General features: G+C 46.1%; 1 protein-coding gene and 1 long non-coding RNA gene across 2 annotated transcripts; both read left to right on the top strand.

Moving 5' to 3' along the window:
• Positions 1-13703: 13703 nt before the first annotated feature.
• Positions 13704-20349, top strand: LOC124706488. Its single transcript, XM_047238152.1, has 15 exons — positions 13704-13803; positions 13939-14020; positions 14125-14265; positions 14353-14486; positions 14580-14855; positions 15057-15196; positions 15697-15743; positions 16033-16110; positions 16176-16241; positions 16327-16386; positions 16475-16594; positions 16681-16808; positions 16890-17165; positions 17302-17432; positions 20000-20349. The coding sequence occupies exons 2-15, from the start codon at positions 13948-13950 to the stop codon at positions 20043-20045; spliced, it is 1716 nt and encodes a 571-aa protein (XP_047094108.1). The 5' UTR covers positions 13704-13803; positions 13939-13947; the 3' UTR covers positions 20046-20349.
• Positions 20350-20464: 115 nt separating this feature from the next.
• LOC124706487 lies at positions 20465-21116 on the top strand. The gene is made up of 2 exons (XR_007004429.1): positions 20465-20621; positions 20713-21116. It is a non-coding gene; the product is annotated as an uncharacterized LOC124706487 (long non-coding RNA).
• Positions 21117-24400: the final 3284 nt, after the last annotated feature.

Raw genomic sequence — 24400 nt, 5'->3', positions numbered from 1 at the left:
CAATAAGGTACAGTCAGCTGGCTATAAGAGAAAATATTATAAGTTTGCTTAGTTGGAGGAGAGAGATTAGGAGAGAGAAGGTAAGTGGGCTCTTATCTAATAGCCAGCTCTAGCACGTGCTCCTAGGCACTATGTGAGAGTAAAAGGTGGGCCATGTATTGTAAAAGTACTATACTTTTATAGCTTACTATTGTACATGCTAGCTATAAGTTGACTATAGATGATGTGGCAAATTGTTATAGCCGGCTGGCTACACTATTGTTCTTGCTCTAAGAACACTGATTGTTATGTCACCTAGAAATTCTTTTGTCATTAGCACTTTAGCAATAATATGACCGGTATCTTGGATGACAATAACCCACACTGCATTTTATGTCCCAAGAAAAGGAGAGAAATGCAAGGAATTTCCATAGTTGGTTTAGAGGTCTTTTGTATACGGGATACCTATATTTTCTTATTATCTCTGTATTTATTTACTTGCGATAAGTTGAATCAATTCCTGATGTAGTATATTCAAATGGACATTTAATTTAGGTTCACCGGAAGTGAAATTGCATTTTTACGATGCTAACATCATGAAGTTACCTTATCTTAATCTGCAAAGTGTGCATTTTGTTTTCTAACGGTATTGCTGGCTTTCTAGCAGATTGCATTATCGTTATTTCTGAAATACATTTCTTTAAGATTTCCTACTATTTCTCTAAATGCATCGTGTTTGGATTCTGTAATGGCAACATATTGTCTTAGGGTTCTAAAATGTTTAATCTATTTTATCCTCTATCAAGTGCTAAGTAAATCTTTGGGGCGAGCAGCAGATGGTTGATAGGTGTGGATGATGGGGTGTATGGCCAGTTGGTGTGGAGGGAATGGAGGGAGGTGTAGCAAATCAAGGCGGATGGATAGGGAGATAGGTTAAAGGAAGAGACTGGGCCATTAAGAGATGGCCGGTATCAACCGAGAATAGTGGTGGAATTTCTTTACGACGTGCAAACTTCTATAATAGTTTATGGTTCACGTGGTATCGGTTAAGGGGCTCAAAATCTTGAATCATAATAAGTAGAAACATTCTTTTTTGGAGGGGCTCAAAATCTTGAATCATAAGAAGTAGAAACATTCTTTTTTGGAATTAGTAATTGTCCTTTCTCTGGGTACCCTTTCGATACAATAACCATAATTTGGTGGGGGAGTTTATACAAAAGCATAAAAGCTGGAAAGAAATAGTATGAAATCGTACTAAATTGTCATATCTTAGTGCAGCACCTTGATGGAATGTTGTGTCTGCAAGATACTAAAAGAGTTAAATTCCGGACTAATTCTTAATATTCAAATAAACTAAAACTTTTTAAATTTTGACTTGATTCTGCCATTTGCGCGATAGTGCAGTGGGTTTAAACCAGCACCTCTACCTCCAGCACATCATTCTCAACCATCTCACCACCGATTCCTTGTTGTTACACTAGGATTTCGGTTTATTTTATGGGGTATTGCTTGATGGGCCTAGGAAAACAACCACCAGGAAATAAAAAGCACGTGGGGCTGTGCCTGGGCCTCGAGGCCAGGCCCCATGCCGGCCCAACACGACCCATGATTGGACGGGCCAGACATGTGACACATTGGGACGGGCCTATGCCGGCCCTTTGGCCAGGTATGCTCCCAACCTCCGGTGGAAACAAACGTTTTCCTTTGGATAGCCGCACCCCCAACACTTTTTTTCTTGAGTTGAGCCGCAACACCTCTAATTAGGGCATGTACGATGTTGATGATTCAACTATCTGTAAGGAGTAGTTATAGGTGATTTTGGTGATGTGGAGGAAAGAGAATGAGGAGAGAGAGGGAGGATGTCTGTAAAGTTCTAGACAATCTATAGACTTCTTATAGACAGTTTACACACAACATTTTTGTTGTTGTATGAAGAGTGTTTGTAATTTATACTCACACATAGTTAATAAAAATAGAGAATTTACAGATAAACTATTATATACACTGTCTATATCATTGTTATATATGAGATGGAGTAGTATTACAGACACCAAGTGTCTAGACCAATGTACATACCCTTTAGAGCATCCCCACTCGTTGGCGCTCCCCACGCCCAAATCCGGCGAAATTTTCGTCCGGATTGGATCAATTTTTGGCATGGGGGCAGTCGTGTGCTCCCCAAGCGGCGTTTCTCGGGGAAAAAGAGGATGGCCCGGGGAGTCCGGACGAAAGAGGAGACACGTGGGCGTGGGCGGTTGGTTTTGCTCCATCCGGAGTCCCCGAGAGATCCCCGGGAAACCGAGGATGGCCCGGGGAGTCCGGACGAAATTAGGCCGTTTTCCGGACGAAAATGAGAACCTGGGAGCGCGACTGGACCGTTTTTCGCCGTCCGGATGTAAAAAACAGCTCGTGGGGGTTTCTCGGGGAGACGAGTGGAGATGCTCTTACACGCTAGAGGAAAGAAGGGAGAAAAACATAGAAGGACAGATAGATAATTAAATGCCAGAAGGAAACCAAAATATCCAACTGACCAGCGGCGCAAACCTCAAGAAAACAATCAAATGTACTCTCATCTTAATTGTATTGTACATAATTAGTATCGTTAAATTCATATCGAAAACCCCTTTATAATGATGCTAATTATACTCCCTTCGTTCCTAAGAATACAACGGATATTCTCCGGCGCGACGATTAAGGAGCGACCCACAACAAAATTTGTTTGCCGTCTTACCCATATGAAACGCTCTCTCTCCACTTGGTAGCGCTTGCTAGTGAGAACCGCTCCTCTTCTCCGATGGACCACCAGCGTACTGGAGTCCTCGTTTTGAAGGGGAAACCCTGAGGTCGAGGGGCGCCGACAGAGGGAGAGATGCTGCTGTGCCATCCCTCCCTTCCCATCTCTCCGCAACCGTGCACCATGGAGCTGCAGGAGATCATCGCCGCCACGTGAAGATTTTTGGTATTGCCGCATATTGTCGATTCATCGACCTCCTCGCCAGTTTAATCGGCCATCCTCCTGTCGTCGGCCGCCCTGGCCGAGCCTCGGGGGATTCTAATTTGTATATGTGCGTTCCTCAGACCACGTCGGGGCCTCGCGCTTATGGCTGTGTCACTTGTCTGATGGACCACACTGTCGAAGAGGTGGCTCCACCTGCTCGACTGTACCACAGCGTGCACAGATTGCTTGAGGGGAGGTAGGAGAGGGTGCGGCCCAACAATCAGTTAATTGCACGTGGGGACAACGAACAAGGGGAAAACAGGAACAAAGGGGCAACTTTGGGAGATTAGGGACTAATTCGCACCTAATGTCGCCCCGCACCTTTTCTTTGGTAAAAAATCTAGAAAAAGCTTTTCTAGATTAGCACTACCAACATTTTATATAGATTTGAAGTAATTTTGTGGTTAAAAAAACTCGAAAAATGAGGACGCCTTTGAGATGGAAGGACAGGAGTACTCATTTGGATGCATAATAAATGTCGGTAATTTAAATTAAAAATTGAACACTGTCATGTATCGAAGAGATTTTTTTTTAAGAAATGTATCGAAGAGATTTGTATAGTTTGCCGAGGCTAGAGAACCGGTTAGACCGTGGAACCGTTTCAGTCGTGAGTCGTGTCTACCGTCCCGTCCCGTTCGTATCTTTCCTGTTCCTCTCCTAAGAGTATCTCTAACAGAGGCTGTAAACTAGGCGTGCGCTAAAAAACTGTCAATATACAGCGTCAGACGCGGTTTTGCGTTCTCCAGCAGACGCTGCAAAGTAGGTCACGCGGTAAATATTTTAGTGCGCGCGGCAGTTTGCGCTATTCCAGTCTGTATATTTGGTGCTTCGACTAGGGCTCTGTATCTGGCTTCTCCACCGCGGGAAGAAAACTGCCGCTCTGAAATATCTTGCTTCTCCGCGCTGCGATGAGGAAATCCGCCGGCCGTCCCTCCGCCATGGCCGCACGCGCCCTAGCTCCTTCTCTCGACGCGCCGTGACCACCCGCGCCCGAGCTCCGCCTCGCCCGATGCGCCATGGACGCCAGTGTCCGAGTTCCCTTCCACCCGCCGTGCCATGGTCGCCGGCTCGCCGCGCCACGGGCTCCGCCCGTCGCGGTCGGCCTGCTTGGTGGACGCGAGGATGCGGCCGTCGTCCTCGTCCCGCAGCTTGCGGAGGTCGCGGAGGTCGAGGCCGCCGTCGGTCCGCCAGCGTGCCGCTCCGCCGCAGCACCCTCCCCTCCATCATCAAGAGAATCCCCCCACTGGCCTGGTCTGGGCGTCCGCCGAGCTCCGCCTCCGCTTGCTTGCTGTAGCCGTACGCGCATGAAAAAGATCGGTTTTGAATATTGCTAAGATCGGTTCTGAATCGATTGGCTTGCCGCACGCGACGTGGAATGGACTAGTTATTGCTAGGTTGCTCTCTCTGTTTGTTCGATCGATTGCTAGCTAGATGCACCGTATAGTTGTGAATTTAGTTGATTTTTTCAGATTTATTTGTGTCCTGTTTGATCTTATTTATTGCATGTACGTTGAAGAACTTGTTTGTGGAGCTCTATTTTACAGTTTCTGCTGAAGGATTGTTTTTGCCCTTCTTAGTTGCGCCGTAAAATAGAGCTTTCGGTGAAGCTCGCGTCGACGCTACGCTGTATTCGGATCGAGCGTGCTGCAAACGACTTTTATAGCGCCAAATTTTAGAGCCTCGCTCTAAGAGCATCTCCACTCGTCCCCCCGACGAGGCCCCCGAGCGACGATTTTCCCATCCGGACGGCAAAATTCGGCCCAGTCGCGACCCCGGTTCCTCGTTTTCGTCCGGATTTGGCCCTTCATCCATCCGGAGAGCCCACGGCATCCCCGCCCCCCCGGGGACCTATCGGGGACTCCGGACGAGTGAAAAGCGGGGAAGGGCCCGATCTGTCGGTGACTCGACACACGAACCCCACCTCCACCCCTCGTATCTCTCTCGCCGCCGGCTTGTTGCCCAGATTCCGCCGTCCCTCCTTCCCCACCTGCCTATATTCCGCCGTCTTTCGACGACGGCCTATCTGGCTGCTCTTCCGCCGGCCTGTTTCCCGACTTTGGCCTGCTCCTCGTCGCTCGCGGCTCGGGTTGCCTCGACCACGCCCGTCAGGTGTTCGTCCATTTGCCTCGCCGGCCATGGACTCGGACGAAGAGGAGGAGCAGATGTTCGTCGAGCTTATGCAAGAAAAGATGGCAGCAGCCGCCCAAGACGACGAGCACCTGATGATCCTCGGTTGCTTGGCAAGCATGTACGCCGGACTGGCAACTGGTCGACGTGGTGGGTCGGCACCAGGTCGCCGCAAGTGCAAGCCGAGACAGCGAATGGAGGGCTACTGCATGTTGTACGCCGATTACTTCGTCGACAATCCATTGCACGGTGAGAGTGTTTTCCGGCGTCGTTTCAGGATAAGCAGAAAGCTATTTCTGCAAATTGTGTATGCCATCCGAGACTTTGATCCATACTTTAGATGCAAGGCGGATTGCACTGGTTTGGTTGGATTTTCGTCACTGCAGAAGTGCACAGTGGCTATGAGGATGCTGGCATATGGAGCTCCCGGTGATGCTGCAGATGACTATCTTCGGATGGCGGAGTCCACCGCCCTTGATTGTTTCTACCGGTTCTGCAGGACCGTCATAGCAGTGTTCGGGGACTATTACTTGAGATCACTGATGTCTACGGGTGCTTCTATTCTTGTAGACAGTGTTGGGCCTCCAAGAGCAGAGATTTGTAGAACAGCAGCAAGTTTCCCTTAAGTGGATCACCCAAGGTTTATCGAACTCAGGGAGGAAGAGGTCAAAGATATCCCTCTCATGCAACCCTGCAACCACAAAGCAAGAAGTCTCTTGTGTCCCCAACACACCTAATAGGTGCACTAGTTCGGCGAAGAGATAGTGAAATACAGGTGGTATGAATAAGTATGAGCAAGTAGTAACGGCGCCGGAAAAGTGCTTGTCTGGCGTGCGGTTGATGGTAGTAATATTGCAGGAAGTAAAGATGCAGCAAAACAATGAAACAAGCAGCGATAGCGATATTTAGGAACAAGGCCTAGGGATCATACTTTCACTAGTGGACACTCTCAACATTGATCACATAACAGAATAAATAAATAGATGCTAGACTCTACACCCTCTTGTTGGATGATGAACACCACTAAGCGTGTAGGATTACACGAACCCTCAATGCCGGAGTTAACAAGCTCCACAATATTCGATGTTCATATTTAAATAACCTTAGAGTGCATGACGGATCAACATAACCAAACCAAGTACTAACATAGCATGCACACTTGTCACCTTCACACTACGAAAGGAGGCATAGATCACATCAATACCATCATAGCAATAGTTAACTTCATAATCTACAAGAGATCACAATCATAGCCTACGCCAAGTACTACACGATGCACACACTGTCACCATTACACCGTGCAGGAGGAATAAACTACTTTAATAACATCACTAGAGTAGCACACGGATAAATTGTGATACAAAACACATTGCAATCATAAAGAGATATAAATAAGCACTTCACTATGCCATTCATAACAGTGAATAAGTATTCTGTGAAATATAGCCTAAGAGACCCACACGGTGCACACACTATCACCTTTACACACGTGGGACAAGGAGTCTCCGGAGATCACATAAGTAAAATCCACTTGACTAGCATAATGACATCTAGATTACAAGCATCATCATATGAATCTCAATCATGTAAGGCAGCTCATGAGATTATTGTATTGAAGTACATAGGAGAGAGATGAACCACATAGCTACCGGTACAGCCCCGAACCTCGATGGAGAACTACTCCCTCCTCATGGGAGACAGCAGCGGTGATAAAGATGGCGGTGGTGTCGATGGAGAAGCCTTCCGGGGGCACTTCCCCGTCCCGGCGGCGTGCCGGAACAGAGACTCCTGTCCCCCGGATCTTGGCTTCGCGATGGCGGCGGCTCCGGAAGGTTTTCTCTGGTTTCGTCGAACGTCATAGGGTTTTCGCGACGGAGACCTTAAGTAGGCGGAAGGGCGGCGTCGGAAGGGGTCCAGGGCCACCGGACACTAGGGCGGCGCGCCCCTCCTCGGGCCGCGCCGCCACCATGTGTGGGCCCCTGTGGCCCCTCTCGGCGGCTCTCGGGTGTTCTGGAAGCTCCCGGGGATTCTAAGATGCTTGGGCGTTGATTTCGTCCAATTCCGAGAATATTTCCTTACTAGGATTTCGAAACCAAAAACAGCGAGAAAATAGCAACCGGCCCTTCGGCATCTCGTCAATAGGTTAGTTCCGGAAAACGCATAATAATGACATAAAGTATGCATAAAACATGTAGATATCATCAATAATGTGGCATGGAACATAAGAAATTATCGATACGTCGGAGACGTATCAGCATCCCCAAGCTTAGTTCCTGCTCGTCCCGAGCAGGTAAACGATAACAAAGATAATTTCTGGAGTGACATTCCATCATAACCTTGATCATACTATTGTAAGCATAAGTAATGAATGTAGCGATCAAAACAATGGTAATGACATGAGTAAACAAATGAATCATAAAGCAAAGACTTTTCATGAATAGTACTTTCAAGACAAGCATCAATAAGTCTTGCATAAGAGTTAACTCATAAAGCAATAATTCAAAGTAAAAGGTATTGAAGCAACATAAAGGAAGATTAAGTTTCAGCGGTTGCTTTCAACTTGTAACATGTATATCTCATGGATAATTGTCAACATAGAGTAATATAACAAATGCAATATGCAAGTATGTAGGAATCAATGCACAGTTCACACAAGTGTTTGCTTCTTGAGGTGGAGAGAGATAGGTGAACTGACTCAACATAAAAGTAAAAGAAAGGTCCTTCAAAGAGGAAAGCATCGATTGCTATATTTGTGCTAGAGCTTTTATTTTGAAAACATGAAACAATTTTGTCAACGGTAGTAATAAAGCATATGTATCATGTAAATTATATCTTAAAAGTTGCAAGCCTCATGCATAGTATACTAGTAGTGCCCGCACCTTGTCCTAATTAGCTTGGATTACCAGGATTATCATCGCAATACACATGTTTCAACCAAGTGTCACAAAGGGGTACCTCGATGCCGCCTGTACAAAGGTCTAAGGAGAAAGCTCGCATTTGGATTTCTCGCTTTTGATTATTCTCAACTTAGACATCCATACCGGGACAACATAGACAACGGATAATGGACTCCTCTTTAATGTATAAGCATGTAGCAACAATTAATGTTCTCATATGAGATTGAGGATATATGTCCAAAACTGAAACTTCCACCATGGATCATGGCTTTAGTTAGCGGCCCAATGTTCTTCTCTAACATTATGCATGCTCTAACCATTAAATGAGTGGTAAATCTCCCTTACTTCAGACAAGACGGACATGCATATCAACTCACATGATATTCAACAAAGAGTTGATGGCGTCCCCAGAAACATGGTTATCGCACAACAAACAACTTAATAAGAGATAAAGTGCATAAGTACATATTCAATACCATAATAGTTTTTAAGCTATTTGTCCCATGAGCTATGTATTGCAAAGGCGAATGATGGAAATTTTAAAGGTAGCACTCAAGCAATTTACTTTGGAATGGCGGAGAAATACCATGTAGTAGGTAGGTATGGTGGACACAAATGGCATAGTGGTTGGCTCAAGGATTTTGGATGCATGAGAAGTATTCCCTCTCGATACAAGGCTTAGGCTAGCAAGGTTATTTGAAACAAACACAAGGATGAACCGGTGCAGCAAAACTCACATAAAAAACATATTGTAAACATTATAAGACTCTACACCATCTTCCTTGTTGTTCAAACTCTTTACTAGAAATTATCTAGACCTTAGAGAGACCAATTATGCAAACCAAATTTTAGCAAGCTCTATGTATTTCTTCATTAATAGGTGCAAAGTATATGATGCAAGAGCTTAAACATGATCTATATGAGCACAACAATTGCCAAGTATCAAATTATTCAAGACATTTTATCAATTACTACATGTAGCATTTCCCGTTTCCAACCATATAACAATTAACGAAGCAGTTTCAACCTTCGCCATGAACATTAAAAGCTAAGAACACATGTGTTCATATGAACCAGCGGAGCGTGTCTCTCTCCCACACAAGCATTTATTAAAACAAAAACAAAAACAAAAACAAACAGACGCTCCAACTAAAGTACATAAGATGTGACCGAATAAAAATATAGTTTCAAGAGAAGAAACCTGATAAGTTGTCGATGAAGAAGGGGATGCCTTGGGCATCCCCAAGCTTAGATGCTTGAGTCTTCTTAAAATATGCAGGGATGAACCACGGGGGCATCCCCAAGCTTAGACTCTTCACTCTTCTTGATCATAGTATATCATCCTCCTCTCTTGACCCTTGAAAACTTCCTCCACACCAAACTCGAAACAAACTCATTAGAGGGTTAGTGCATAATAAAAATTCAAATGTTCAGAGGTGACACAATCATTCTTAACACTTCTGGACATTGCACAAAGCTACTGGACATTAATGGATCAAAGAAATTCATCCAACATAGCAAAAGAGGCAATGCGAAATAAAAGGCAGAATCTGTCAAAACAGAACAGTTCGTAAATACGAATTTTAAAGTGGCACCAGACTTGCTCAAATGAAAATTCCCAAATTGAATGAAAGTTGCGTACATATCTGAGGATCACTCACGTAAATTGGCATAATTTTCTGAGTTACCTACAGAGAATTAGGCCCAGATTCGTGACAGACAGAAATCTGTTTCTGCGCAGTAATCCAAATCTAGTATCAACCTTGCTATCAAAGACTTTACTTGGCACAGCAATGCAATAAAATAAGATAAGGAGAGGTTGCTACAGTAGTAACAACTTCCAAGATTCAAATATAAAACAAAGTACTGTAGTAAAAAAAACACATGGGTTATCTCCCAAGAAGTTCTTTCTTTATAGCCATTAAGATGGGCTCAGTAATTTCAATGATGCACTCCCAAGAAATAAAAGTTGAAGCAAAAGAGAGTATCAAAAAGCAAATTCAAAACACATTTAAGTCTAACATGCTTCCTATGCATAGGAATCTTGTAAATAAACAAGTTCATGAAGAAAAAAGTAACAAGCATAGGAAGATAGAACAAATGTAGCTTCAAAAATTTCAGCACATAGAGAGGTGTTTTAGTAACATGAAAATTTCTACAACCATATTTTCCTCTCTCATAATAACTTTCAGTAGGAACATGAGCAAACTCAACAATATAACTATCACATACAGCATTCTTATCATGAGTCTCATGCATAAAATTATTACTCTCCACATAGGCATAATCAATTTTATTAGTTGTAGTGGTAGCAAATTCAACAATGTAGCTATCATTATTATTCTCATCAAGTGTAGGAGGCATAGTATAATCATAATTAAACTTATCCTCCATAGTAGGCGGCACCAAAAGATCAATATCATTATAATCATCATAAATAGGAGGCAAAGTATCATCAAAGTAAATTTTCTCCTCAATGCTTGGGGGACTAAAAATATCATGCTCATCAAAGCCAGCTTCCCCAAGCTTAGAATTTTCCATATCATTAGCAACAATGGTGTTCAAAGCGTTCATACTAATATGTTTCATAGGTTTTTTAATTTTCGCATCAAACCATCCATGTCTTAAATCAGGAAATAGAATAAGAAGCTCATTGTTGTCCATTATGCCTAACTAGTGTAAACAAGAAACAAAAAGATGCAATTCCAGGATCTAAAGGAAATAGCTTCGAGCACACACACAACGGCAGCAGAAAAGTACTTTACCTGGGACCGGAGTATGAGAGCCTTTTACCTTTCCTCCCCGGCAACGGCGCCAGAAAAGTGCTTGATGTCTACGGGTGCTTCTATTCTTGTAGACAGTGTTGGGCCTCCAAGAGCGAGAGGTTTGTAGAACGAGCAGCAAGTTTCCCTTAAGTGGATCACCCAAGGTTTATCGAACTCGGGGAGGAAGAGGTCAAAGATATCCCTCTCATGCAACCCCGCAACCACAAAGCAAGAAGTCTCTTGTGTCCCCAACACACCTAATAGGTGCACTAGTTCGGCGAAGAGATAGTGAAATACAGGTGGTATGAATAAGTATGAGCGAGTAGTAACGGCGCCGTAAAAGTGCTTGTCAGGCGTGCAGTTGATGGTAGTAATATTGCAGGAAGTAAAGATGCAGCAGAACAGTAAACACGCAGCGATAGCAGTATTTAGGAACAAGGCCTAGGGATCATACTTTCACTAGTGGACACTCTCAACATTGATCACATAACAGAATAAATAAATAGATGCTAGACTCTACACCCTCTTGTTGGATGATGAACACCACTAACTGTGTAGGATTACACGAACCCTCAATGCCGGAATTAACAAGCTCCACAATATTCGATGTTCATATTTAAATAACCTTAGAGTGCATGACAGATCAACATAACCAAACCAAGTACTAACATAGCATGCACACTGTCACCTTCACACTACGAAAGGAGGCATAGATCACATCAATACCATCATAGCAATAGTTAGCTTCATAATCTACAAGAGATCACAATCATAGCCTACGCCAAGTACTACACGATGCACACACTGTCACCATTACAGCGTGCAGGAGGAATAAACTACTTTAATAACATCACTAGAGTAGCACATGGATAAATTGTGATACAAAACACATTGCAATCATAAAGAGATATAAATAAGCACTTCACTATGCCATTCATAACAACGAATAAGTATTCTGTGAAATATAGCCTAAGAGACCCACACGGTGCACACACTGTCACCTTTACACACGTGGGACAAGGAGTCTTCGGAGATCACATAAGTAAAATCCACTTGACTAGCATAATGACATCTAGATTACAAGCATCATCATATGAATCTCAATCATGTAAGGCAGCTCATGAGATTATTGTATTGAAGTACATAGGAGAGAGATGAACCACATAGCTACCGGTACAGCCCCGAACCTCGATGGAGAACTACTCCCTCCTCATGGGAGACAAGCAGCGGTGATGAAGATGGCGGTGGTGTCGATGGAGAAGCCTTCCGGGGCACTTCCCCGTCCCGGCGGCGTGCCGGAACGAGACTCCTGTCCCCGGATCTTGGCTTCGCGATGGCGGCGGCTCCGGAAGGTTTTCTCTGGTTTCGTCGAACGTCATAGGATTTTCGCGACGGAGACCTTAAGTAGGCGGAAGGGCGGCATCAGAAGGGGTCTGGGGCCACCAGACACTAGGGCGGCGCGCCCCCCTCCTGGGCCGCGCCGCCACCATGTGTGGGCCCCCTGTGGCCCCTCTCTGGCGGCTCTCGGGTGTTCCGGAAGCTCCCGGGGATTCTAAGATGCTCGGGCGTTGATTTCGTCCAATTCCGAGAATATTTCCTTACTAGGATTTCGAAACCAAAAACAGCAGAAAACAAGAATCGGCCCTTCGGCATCTCGTCAATAGGTTAGTTCCGGAAAACGCATAATAATGACATAAAGTATGCATAAAACATGTAGATATCATCAATAATGTGGCATGGAACATAAGAAATTATCGATACGTCGGAGACGTATCAATCACCCACTGTCGAAGACACTCAGAGGATCCTTGCAACAAATGAAGCTAGAGGTTTTCCAGGGATGCTTGGAAGTATTGACTGCATGCATTGGCAATGGAAGAACTGTCCGTTTGCGTGGCAGGGAATGTACAAGGGTCATAAAAAAGGCTGCACTGTGATACTTGAAGCAGTGGCTACCCATGATCTCTGGATTTGGCACTCTTTCTTTGGTATGCCTGGATCCAACAATGACATCAACGTCCTAAACTGCTTCCCGGTCTTTTCCAAACTTGTTGAGGGTCATGCTCCCCCGGTGGACTATGTGATCAATGGTCGGCACTACAACAAAGGATACTACCTTGCAGACGGTATCTATCCAAAGTGGGCAACATTTGTGAAGACTATCTCGAATCCTAGCACCCCCAAACTTTGCGAGTTTGTCAAGGAACAAGAAGCTTGCCGAAAAGACGTCGAGCGTGCATTGGTGTCCTCCAGCAGAGATTTGTTGTCGTCCGGTTCCCCGCTATGACTTGGTCCAAAGATCAGATGTGGAAGGTGATGAACTGCTGTGTGTGCTTACACAATATGATTATTGAAAATGAGCGAAAGCATCCGGTTCCTCTGGCTGAGCAAGAAGCACCATATGAGAGAGAGGGTCCTCTTGCACAGCCTAATCACCGAGTGCCTCCATCATGGGCCGCCTTCATTGCTATGCGCCAGGAGATTCGAGACTCTACAATGCATCGACTGCCGCAAGATGATCCGGTGGAGCACATATGGAGGCTCCGAGGCAACGCCAACGCTGACGCCAACTAGTCCTGTCTTAATTTGTTTGAAAAATTGTGAAATTGTGTGCTTCATTTGTTTCAAGCACTTGCTAAACATTGTACTGATTATCGCCGAATTTGTTTCAGCAATTTTCGTACTCTTGGTCGCCGAACTTGTTAAATTTTATGTTAAATTTGTTTGAAATATGTCAAATGGTCGAGGTTGGGGGTTTCCTGCCGGGGAACGGCTGGAACTTCGACGCTTCCCACGCCAAATCTTCCTCCAATCCGGACGAAAATTTCGCCGGATTTGGGCGTGGGGAGCGCCAACGAGTGGGGATGCTCCAACTCCTTAGTCCTCACAAACCCGACCCGACCCACCGCCGCATGCCCTAGGCCTCAATTCCAATTCCCCACCCCCAACCCTCAGGCGCGTCCCGGGCCATCGCCGTTCCTCGTCGCTACCCTGCTGTACCCGCCCCGGACGCGATATTTGGCGATTTGATTTTGAGGTCCGAGCTTGTTTTTATCCTGTGATTAGTCGAGCCCCCTTTTTGGTTACGATGAATTGATTTCTGAATACCTTTTCTTGCAATGAATTGATCTTTTGATCCGCTCTGTCTCTTGATCTGTTCCTTGCGCTATAGGCTGGAAAGATGAAGATTAAGCGAGGAGGCGTTCCCAAAAGAAGCTCGTATAAAAAACAAAAGACTGGCACAAGTAATGGAGGTGAGCCGCCGGTTCCAGTTTCGCTCCTTCTTCCTAGTTCTGCACGCACGATCGATTTATGCAGCCAGACCAGAGTCGGATGTATAATGTTTTCCTGAACCTAGGAATTTCGCATCCCCACAACCCTTTCGAAGAGGAATTCGGCAGCTCGAGTGGTTCTGGCCAAGGTGTCTGGACGGAACTCAGTGAAGAAGTTGCGTCAAACTTAGCAAATACTGTGGTATCTCTGGCGTCATTCAGTGAAGGTGATTATACACATCACCGGCCTTGGATATTTCCATCTAATCCTCGGTAGTTCATGATTGAAAATGTGGAAATGCCATCTTATGCAGGAAACACAATGTTCTTTGCATGTTCGGGCATAATTATCAAAAATGATCCGGATACTCAGATTACGAGCTTTCTAACCTCGTTAAGTTTGGTTAGATCTACTGAAGACGACAGAAAGCTCTTTCAGAATATGAAGGTTGGTGCTGCAGTATTGCTTGCTTTTTCAGCATCATCCGTGTCTGCTAACCAGGGTGCACATATACTTGGTTGTCTTGCTTTGTCATTATAGATTCAAGTGCGCCTTCCAGATGACCAAGTTGAGCTTGGCTGGTTGAACTTCTATGATTTACAACACAATCTCGCTGTTATCAACATACCTCGCTTCCACACTCTTCGAGTGGCGTGTCTAGATAATCAGCGGCAATTTGAGTGCCATAGCAAAGTAGTTGCTGTAGGACGTTGCTTCAACTCAGGAAAATTAATGGCCACATCTGGGATGTTAACTGACAATCCAAGCCGAGATTACCGCGAGGAGCTTGCAATCTCCACATGTGAAATTACCATGGTGTGTCCACCGTTGATTTCTCTCTGTACGTAGCGAAAATAGATAATGCTTTCATGATATGAGTGGCTTAATTTACCATTATATGCGCTACACTGTTTTCTGGGGGCACTAAAAGTTCCTCCCTTTTTCATCTATACAAATTTCCTTCAGTGTCGCTAAATTTTTGTGCTCGGTTGAGTGTAACGTTATTCTATTTTTTAGACTGGAGTTGGAGGGCCCCTCATTAATTTTGATGGGGACTTCATTGGGATGAACTTTTATACTGAGAAAGAGACTCCATTTCTACCAAGGAATATAATTCTTGAACTCCTCAAGCAGTTTAGCGAAAGAATCCCGTCCTGGTATGTCCTCTATAGTCCTTATGAGCCAAAGGTTCTCCGACTGGCTTATGTATGCGTCTCCTTTCACTCTTCTGCCCTTGTCTCCTACTTGATCTTACTATTTTTTCTGCACATGGAACACACATGCTTAGGAAAAACAGTACTGATCTTCATCAAGATCGGACTTAATAAAATAGTGCCTTTTTATGACGTTATGCTGCAGCTAACACCATGTTTATATAATCTCATGTCGTTGAATTTTCTTTGACAAAACATTGTGTTAAAAGTTCACAAAGTGCATGCATTTTCACAGAATATGAAATTACGCTACGTAAATTACAGCATGCATTGTAGAAGGCTAAGAACAGTTAAGGCATGATCATAAATTGCTATTTAGTGATGAGTCTAACATGCTTAGTTACTGTAATACTGAGGGAATCAGAGTTAGTTTGTGGATGTCCTTACATTTGCTTTTGTGGATGTGTTTATTACTCTGACGAGTTTATACCATTCTATTGCAGGGCTAAGAAAGGACCTGGTAGTACGGTCGAAAGATTTCCCATACCTCGTAAGTCTGATTCACAAGTTGAGAAAAACACACTCACTCCTTAAGATTGCGAAAGTGTATGATATCAAGCAATTCATCAGCACCAATGTTAATTTTCAATGATCATTTGTGGAATCTCCGTACACATTAACCTTTGTACTTTTATGCTTGTAGCTATTATCATACTAACATATATGGTATGTTACTTAATAGATATGCTATATGAGAATATACTCCTTCCTTTCATTCATACTGCTTTTCCATGTTCTAAAATCTGTTAATTTCCCATCTCCAATCTTCTCCATTTTAGGCAGCTTAAGGGGGGGAGAGAAAAAAAAGGCTCAGAAACCTTCCATATGTACTCTCTGTGATCCAGAATGTCAACCAGGTTGGGTCACCTTTAATGTTAGGATCATTGGTCACAGTTATTGATTGTTTCACCCGTGACACCAGGACTGAAGGATCAAATACTAAACTGTAAGTGTTTTCATGCTCGATGGCCATATTCGTCTGCTCATGGTGAGTCGTTGCTTTCAGTTTTCTTGATTATTTTAACATATGGTGTCAACAATCACTTTACTTTGTTGCAATGATAATCAATCAGGTATTGCTGAAAAAGAAGAGCTGAGGTCCAATGGTTATCCTTTTCCACTTTGGGAGGATAGTGAGTTTTTTTCTTTGTCTTTTTATTTTTACTCTGTTATGCTCTCTCTAGCACCCCTCAACTACTGAACCTTTATTGGTGTGGCCAGTCGGCAGGCGTTTGGTTAATAGTTTTGAAGAGGAATTCAGTGAAATTATCTTGAGCGAGCTCCAAAAAGAAGTTGTTTCAAATATGTCTCAAAGTGTTGTAGCACTGGCTTCATTCATTGGTAAATGTATTTGATATAAGCTCATTTGCTTTCGGTATTCCTTTTACAATTTATTCACTAAATTATGTGAATTATCACTCTCTTAGGAGGAAAAAGGTGTTTTGCTTGCACGGGCGTAGTTATAGAATGCAATGAGTCTACCACAAGAGTTCTGACCTCGGCAAGTTTGGTTAGAACTTCTGTCATTGAAAACAAGGTTGCTGATAACTTGAAGGTTGTTACTCTGCTAATAATTGTTTAAATACACCTTTTTCTTATTCATTGCTGGTTAGACTCATCATATCATTAATTGCAGATTATAGTGTGTCTTCCAGATAATCGAATTATTCGAGGGACTTTGCAACATATTAGCCCAAACTATAACATTGCCGTTGTCGACATCACAGGTTTCTGCTGTACTCGGGCAGCACGAATGAGTGATCAGGTGCAACTTAAACCTCATGGGGAGGTAGTAGCTTTAGGGCGCGTCTACATTTCAGGTAAATTAATGGCCACAAGTGGGGTAGTGACTAGCAAGCCAAGTGAGCTTAATTGCAAAGATCTTGTGATCTCTACTTGCAAAATCACCAAGGTACGCTGTGTTTCTCCGTATGGTGAAAATAATAATTGCACCAGAATATGAATATTGAAATCCATCGCCACATCTGTATGGCTTACAAGCCGTCGTTTTCTGTGGCTTACAAGCCGTCCTTTTCTGTTTGTGCTAGGCTGGAATTGGAGGGCCTCTTATCGATTTTGATGGGAACTTTATTGGCATGAACTTCTATGGCTTGGAAGAAACTCCATACATACCAATGAATATAATTCTGGAATTCTTGGGGAGTTTCGGTGCACAAAGGTATGTTTTTTATACTTATGTTAAGTTCTGTACAGTATGCAAGTGTTTCTTCATGTCCATAATATTGAAGCTTGAGACCTCGTTTGCTAGGGGTGTAAATCTAGCCCCAAGTGGAATGGGGATGTGAGGGGATTTGGTGAATCCCTCCCCTTCACCCAATCCTCTCAATTCCACAGATATTAATGTTTTGAAATACTGTTTTACAATTACGAGATTAAAATCCAATCTCTACAGCACTATGTAATGAATTGCGTCCATTTATATTAGCTTGCCTCTTTAAGCAAAATACGGGTACTTGCGATTGATTAATCAACCTCATATATAGTGATTGTAACATCTCAACATGAATGCATACAAAACAACTTGGCAATATCAGTTGACAATACTCATGTACTTAAACAGGAACGTACGAACATATTGTAAACCATAGAATAGTAAAAGCAATTGCCAAAAGTAGCTGAATCAGGTTTGGGGGATGTTCAGTGTCAAGTTGATCATGGATGCGGAATCAGGTCAGGACAGGGAAACGGGTACATGCGATTCATTAATCAACCTCATATATAGTGATTGTAGCATCTCAACAGAAATATACTCATGTACTTAAAAAGGAACGTGCGAACATATTGTAAACCATAGAAGAGTAAAGGGAATTGCCAAAAGTAGCTGAATCAGGTTTGGAGGTTGTTCAGTGTCAAGTTGATCATGGATGTGGAATCAGGTCATGACAGGTAATATGCAGTTATATTCTCCATAAACTTATCCAAAGCAAGACCTTCAATGTTGATGGCATTCCAAGTATGGTTATGCCATTGCAATGTTGAAAACAGTGGGTTGTGGCATTAACCAGAGGCATTGCAAATATTATTTTTTTCGAGAAAACGCAAGAGGTTTTGCGTTTCATTTCATTGAACAGATAGAAAACAACAGGGGTACAACCTCCAGAAGGAGGGACACACACACACGCGACGCACACACACGACCGTCCTCACCAAGCGACTACAACTTGGCAAGGAGGTGCCTCTACAGACCGCAACAACGTTGGGCCACACCTAGCCCTGCCTCCATGCCTCCAGCCAAGAGTGACCAGGCAGAGGGAGTCGGAGCAACAGGGCCACAACACCGCCGTTGCCAGACAACTCTGGGGACGTTTCAGCTCCAGGACTGCCTAGTCCAACGTACCTCGCACCCATTGTGCCTAGAGAGTCGGCAGGTGAGAGGCAGGGCTTCGGCAGGAACTGGTGTAGAGTTGTCGGGGGAGTGCTGGTGCTGACAGATATTGCGCCACACACATCCGCGCCCTGTGAGGCACTCTACTCCAGAAGCGCATCGTCGACCTTTGGCTGCCACATCTGGTACTCCACTCGCAACCAAGGCAGCGCCTTCAAGAAGGGAGCGGCGCTGAGACGCCGCCGTTGCCCGGTCCGGCAGGCCGGACCTGGAGTTTCCCCCGGTGCTCGAGGAGGAAGTCCGAGCAGAGTCATGCCAAAGCCTTCAAGAAGGTAACGGCGCCCTCGGGCGTCGCCGTTGACAGCGCAGGCTGCCGCCGCGCGGGGATTTCGCCCCGACCCTAGAACAAGGACCTCCGAAGACCGTTTGATGCAAGGCAGAGCCGAGTCGGTGAAGAAGCCGCCGGAGAAGAAGAACCCGCAGGGGGGGGGGGGCTAGACTTGTTGTCGCAGGAGGGGGCACAGACCAGCGCCATCAGCCACCGCCGGGAGCGCGCTGGCCCGCAGCTTCCGCCGCCGGGATCCGCCGGGGCGCAGCAGAGCAGCCACCTGCTGCGCGCCTGCACGCCCGCCCGGCGTCCTCGACCAGCGGCGGACGGGGAGAGGGCGGGAGGAGGAGGGAGATGGGAGCAGGGGGCACCAGCGCAGGCCCGCCGCCAGCGACGCCACACAGTGCGCGCCAAGGCTGCGGCCCGCCCGGCCCAGGTCAGGCCCAGATCGGGCCCGAGTGCCGCCTCCGGCAGGCGCGCCGCCACCGCCGTCAGAAGGCGCGCCGCACCGCCGCGCAGCCTCTGCCGTCGCCTCGCCGCGCCGCCAGGCCATCATCCGCCGCTCCATCACCGCGCCGTCTCCCGACCCGTGCGACCCGCGCGACGACGCCCCTCGGCGCGAAGGGATTCCGTCGGGGTGCGCCACACAGCTGCCCACCGCCTTTGGCGGCCGGGCGCCTCCACCACCGCCGGCGCCGGCGGTGGCGGCGGCCAGGGAGGAAGGGTCGGGACGAGCTTTTCTAGGGTTTTGTGGTTGCCTCCGGAGTCGCCCGCGCGAGCGACCCGGGAGGCAGCTTTCGATCCCGGCATTGCAAATATGGTTATGTAAGTCAATAAAAGGTAAAGAACTAATCATGGCATGATGTGCAGCTTACGTATAAAACGAAATTTTAAGCATGTTGGTTAAGTGAACTGACTGAACTAAAAAGATGCAATTTTTGCATAACTAAGGATTTGATTTGATTAATAACTTATCTCCTAATATCATGTCAAGTTTTAGGCCTCACAAAATGATGCCACACATTTTCTATACATGTTCAACTAACTTTGCTTGCAATGGTTACATTGGCAGCTGTAATGTACATAAAGCATGTCAGCTTGGTGAGCGGAATCTTTAGTAAAAAGATACACTGCGATAAGGGAGAATCGAAAAATAGCAATTATGCAAATGCACATACATAGCAAAATGAACAGCTAGTGCCTACTGCCTAGTGGTCACTAATCGGTAGGTTTGTTTATTCTTCAAGAAACCGAATAGTTTACAGTTAATTTACTGCATTTCCTAAAAAATCTTCTGAGAGGTCCTACACATGCCTTATTCCTAAAAAATCCTTGTGATAATCTTGTGCGAATAAAATTTGGACAATCATCTCTTCCGTATATGAATGAAAAATCCATATTTTAGGAGCAAAGCTAGTAGCAGTGCAAGAATAGCTAAATAGGTTCACAATACTCTGCAATTCTCAAAAATCACAACCTACTTAAATCTGGGGGAAATATGTGTGAATGCCTGCCAATCTACTCTCAACATAGCGTTGCTGCACTTTTTTCGTCTTGGATCACCAAAAATCCTTTTACCCATTTTTGCATTCCCTTGTTGGCTTGGTCTTGCGCGTGGTTACTCTTAAATGCTAAAAACTTCAATTTGGTTTTTTTTGTAGGACTATTGCTACTGACGATCATAGCCTAAACAGGTATTCTTTCTTTAGTATGCATTCAGTAGCACGTTGCAGAATTCAGATTTATATATTATCCAGTAACTTGATTGTGTTTTCCTCTTAACAGATGGCCCGTACCTAAGCCATTTTGGTGTTATCCGACATGGCATCTGTCTGAGGAAGAAATTGATGTAGACGAGTTTGTAGCCGACATGAATGTCCCCTTTTGATGAATTGTGGTTGTATTCTTTTGGGTATCAAACGGAACTCGCTAACTTAGATAAAACGGAGTCGCTGATTCAAAATGAAGTTGAAATCAGCTGAACATTTACTGGCAGGACTAGGTTGTTCTGCACATAAGTGCAGCTAGTTTACTTCCTTTGTACTACCTCCGTTCTAGTGTAGCCTGTGCATGCACGTATCGTACCTGCTGCCGGCGTCGATTAATTCGGACCGGAGGTAATAGAAAGCAATAGTTTCTATTTCTTGCTTGGCACTTTGACCATGCATATGGTAAATGTGGTTTTTGATAACTGACAATTTCAGATGGCATTTTATCCAATCAGCAAAAACAGCAAAGGAAGTTAAATGCTCTTAAAGGTGACATGGGCAGTATATAGGACTGGGAACAAGTCCGTCTGTAAAAATACATACGGTCTGTTTCCGTGTAGATCACTGATTGTAGACGCCCTCCGTTGCCGTTGTAGAAAGACCATCAACTATTTTCAAAGACCGTGGTGGGACAACAGAAATACGTGCACGAGATGAACTCTCCTACACCCTACAACCGTCCCTCGTCGCTAGCCCAGACCATCCACTGTATCGTCTGCAGGCGACGTGGAAGGGAATTGCAGACGACCACCGTTGGAACCAATGCACATGTCCTAATTCTCATTTGAATATAAATTAGCTTAATTATCATCCAAATTGCATGACCAGCATCTAAGCGAAAAGAATATTTGCAACCATAGTGTAACCAGAAAAAAATCGTTGCAATTATAGTGTATATAAAAAATGTTATACAAAAATATATAGGATTCAGTTTCAGTCGTTGTGGAACCGGTAAAAAAAATCCCGTTGCAACTCATATCCAACCGAAAAAGTTAGTTGCAACCTAGTATATTAGAACTCACATGCCATATAAATATAACCGCTCTGAAGTTAGAATGAGTAAGTGAATTCTTATTCCAGTGAGAATTGCAAAACCATAGATGTTAAGTGGTGGGAATATCCATAAAGGAGCCGAATGAAATAAAAATTTCATGTTCGGTTTTGAATTAGAGACGTTAAAAATAATAAATCAACGTCGACTATAACCCCTAGCCTTCCAAGCTAACGATGCGGGTTCGATTCCCGCTACCCGCTCCATTCTCTATAAAAGGAGTATTCCTTTTGTCTAGACATGGTAAAGGCCTGTATTCAACCTTTTTTGTCAAGAAAAAAATAGATTGCTTGATGTTTGCTCAAAATTGACCCGCTGACCGGGCGCCTCCTTGTCTAGCAAGAAGCCGCGATATGTCACTGTCACTTGCCCATGTACCTGATTTTCCACTTGTTACAAATCTTGCGAGGGAAGGCGATTGAACGTTTCCACGCGACACTGCTATGTATATATAAAACTCAGACAGTTCAACAAGTTACACTACCACAGCAACAGGCAATATAATGGAGATAGAATCCAGCACAAAGAAGCGCGCCAAGGCCATGAGAGCATCATCGGAGGAGGACCGGCTGAGCGGCCTCCCCGACGACGTCCTCCACTCCATCCTCGGCGGGCTCTCCCTCAAGAGCGCTGTCCGCACCGGCGTCCTCTCCACGAGGTGGGCGCGCCTGTGGATCCACGCGGTCGCCGCCTCCGCCGTCCTCGACTTCACCGACCGCGACTTCGTCAGTGACCAGTCGCCGGCGCAGATCGCGGCCACGGTGGCCCGCTGTATCGTGATCCACGGTTCTTCAGCGCCCATCGACGTGCTCCGCGTTGCGCTGTCCCCGGTCGGCGCGCTCGGGCAGGAAGTCCTCGAGTGGATCGCGGCCGCCCTTGGGAGAGGCGCCCGGGAGGTCCGTGTGGACCTGGCGCGGCGGGGCGTCCTGGACAACGACGACGCATCCCTGCTGCAGCTTCCAGAAGACTTGTTCCAGGTCGAGAACTCGCTGGCGGTGCTCAGCTTGGGCAGGTGCAGCCTCCGTGCCGTCCCGCCCGGCGCCGCGGGGCTCGCCGGCCTGACGTCGCTGTCCCTCGACCGCGTCGACGTCACCGACGATGCCCTCCGGGACGTGGTCTCGGGGTGCCGGCTGCTCGAGTTCCTGAGCCTGAGGAGCTGCCACCTGCTCGCGTCGGTGAGGGTCGGCGGCGAGAGGCTGCGCTGCCTGGAGATCGTGCGCTGCCTTGCCATGCACGACCTGCATGTGGCCGCGCCCGCGCTCGAGTCCTTCGCGCTCCACGGCGACATCCTCTACTCTAGGGACGACTACTTGACCAAGCCCATCGTGTTCGTCGGCAAGGGCAACTCAAGGTCGACGTGGAACGCCGACACGCCGGAGCTGCGGGACGCGTACCTGTCCCACATCGGCTTCGGCGAATACGACCCAGTGATTCACGACTTCGCGTACTCGTGCGCCTTGCTCAAGGTCGCGCATGCTAGGATCTTGACGCTCTGCTCCAAGGGCTTGCTGGTAGGAAGATACTTAAACTTGTTCGTGCGCCGATTAATTCATACTACGATCTTGCCTAGCTAATTAGCATGCTAAATTGATGCAATGGATTATCTGTCAGCACATCGATGTGGAGCGTAATTGTCTTGAGCTCGATGTGGATACCCCGAACCTAGAAGAACTGCAGCTGCTCATGGGTTCCATGGGCGACGATGATCTCGCTCTTTTTGCTGGCTTCTTCGAGCTCACCGTTCCGCCGCTTCTCGAGCGACTCTTCGTCCAGGTAAACATTCCATCTCACGCAAACCGCGTACGAATTCTTGCAGCTTACCTAGCGAATTCTTGCAGCTCCCGGCAGCTTGCAACGGCACGACGACCGGCGAAGACGAGGATATCGTTCTCGACGAGGAGATCGTTCTCGACCACCTGACGTTCGTCAAGATGATGAACTTCCGCGGGACGACGCACGAGCTGAGGCTGCTCAGGTTCGTCCTGCGCAGGGCTCCTGTCCTCGAGCAGCTGGTGCTCGTCACCCCAGAAGAAGAGGGAACCCCGACAGACCATGGAAAGCTCCTTAAGATCGTCCAAGAGCACGTGTCACGGACCCGTAAGGCGTGTCGGGACGCCCATATCACCGTGTGCCGGCCGCAGGAGGACGACAGCCGGAGCCCTGCGCACACCAAGTACTACCACGATGACCAGGAAAACTCCAGTTAGAGCATGTCTAACAAGCCCTTTATTTCTCTGCCTCGTATAACGTGAGTATTTCGTCCCGTATAAAAAAATTGCTCACGGAAGAACCATTCTGTCTAGCAGATCCCGTATTGCGCTCCGTATTTTTTAAAATTAAAACCCCAGAAAATTTATCGATAGTTCATCATCATTGATCATACTAGGATCATACATACATTGCGGGATCCTATCTAATCGTCAAGGATGACGAACCGGATGAACGGCCCCCTGGCGGCAGCCTCCCGCGCCTCGAATTCCCTGACGGCGGCGATGGCCGCCGCCTCCTCCTCTGCCTCCGCCCGAGCAGCTTCGGCGGCATCCTTCTCGGATGCGGCCACCGCCTGCAGGAACTGCGCCTCCTCCTCTGCCTCCTCCGCTTCCTCCTCGTCGGCTCGCGGATCTCCTCCGCTTCCTCCGCCGCTGGTGCTGCC

The sequence above is a fragment of the Lolium rigidum genome, chromosome 4, assembly GCF_022539505.1.
Source record: "Lolium rigidum isolate FL_2022 chromosome 4, APGP_CSIRO_Lrig_0.1, whole genome shotgun sequence".
NCBI lineage: Eukaryota > Viridiplantae > Streptophyta > Magnoliopsida > Poales > Poaceae > Lolium > Lolium rigidum.
Note: the sequence above shows the minus strand (reverse complement) of the source record. Positions and strands in the feature narration are given on the sequence as shown.

What these genes read in the sequence shown, in the direction of transcription:
- LOC124706488 (XM_047238152.1), top strand. Translation starts at nt 13,948, where the DNA reads ATGAAGATTAAGCGAGGAGGCGTTCCCAAAAGAAGCTCGTATAAAAAA. An exon ending in TGATCCAGAATGTCAACCAG is followed by an intron (nt 16,111 to 16,175) that starts GTTGGGTCACCT and finishes CCGTGACACCAG; the next exon opens with GACTGAAGGATCAAATACTA. An exon ending in GCCATATTCGTCTGCTCATG is followed by an intron (nt 16,242 to 16,326) that starts GTGAGTCGTTGC and finishes ATAATCAATCAG; the next exon opens with GTATTGCTGAAAAAGAAGAG.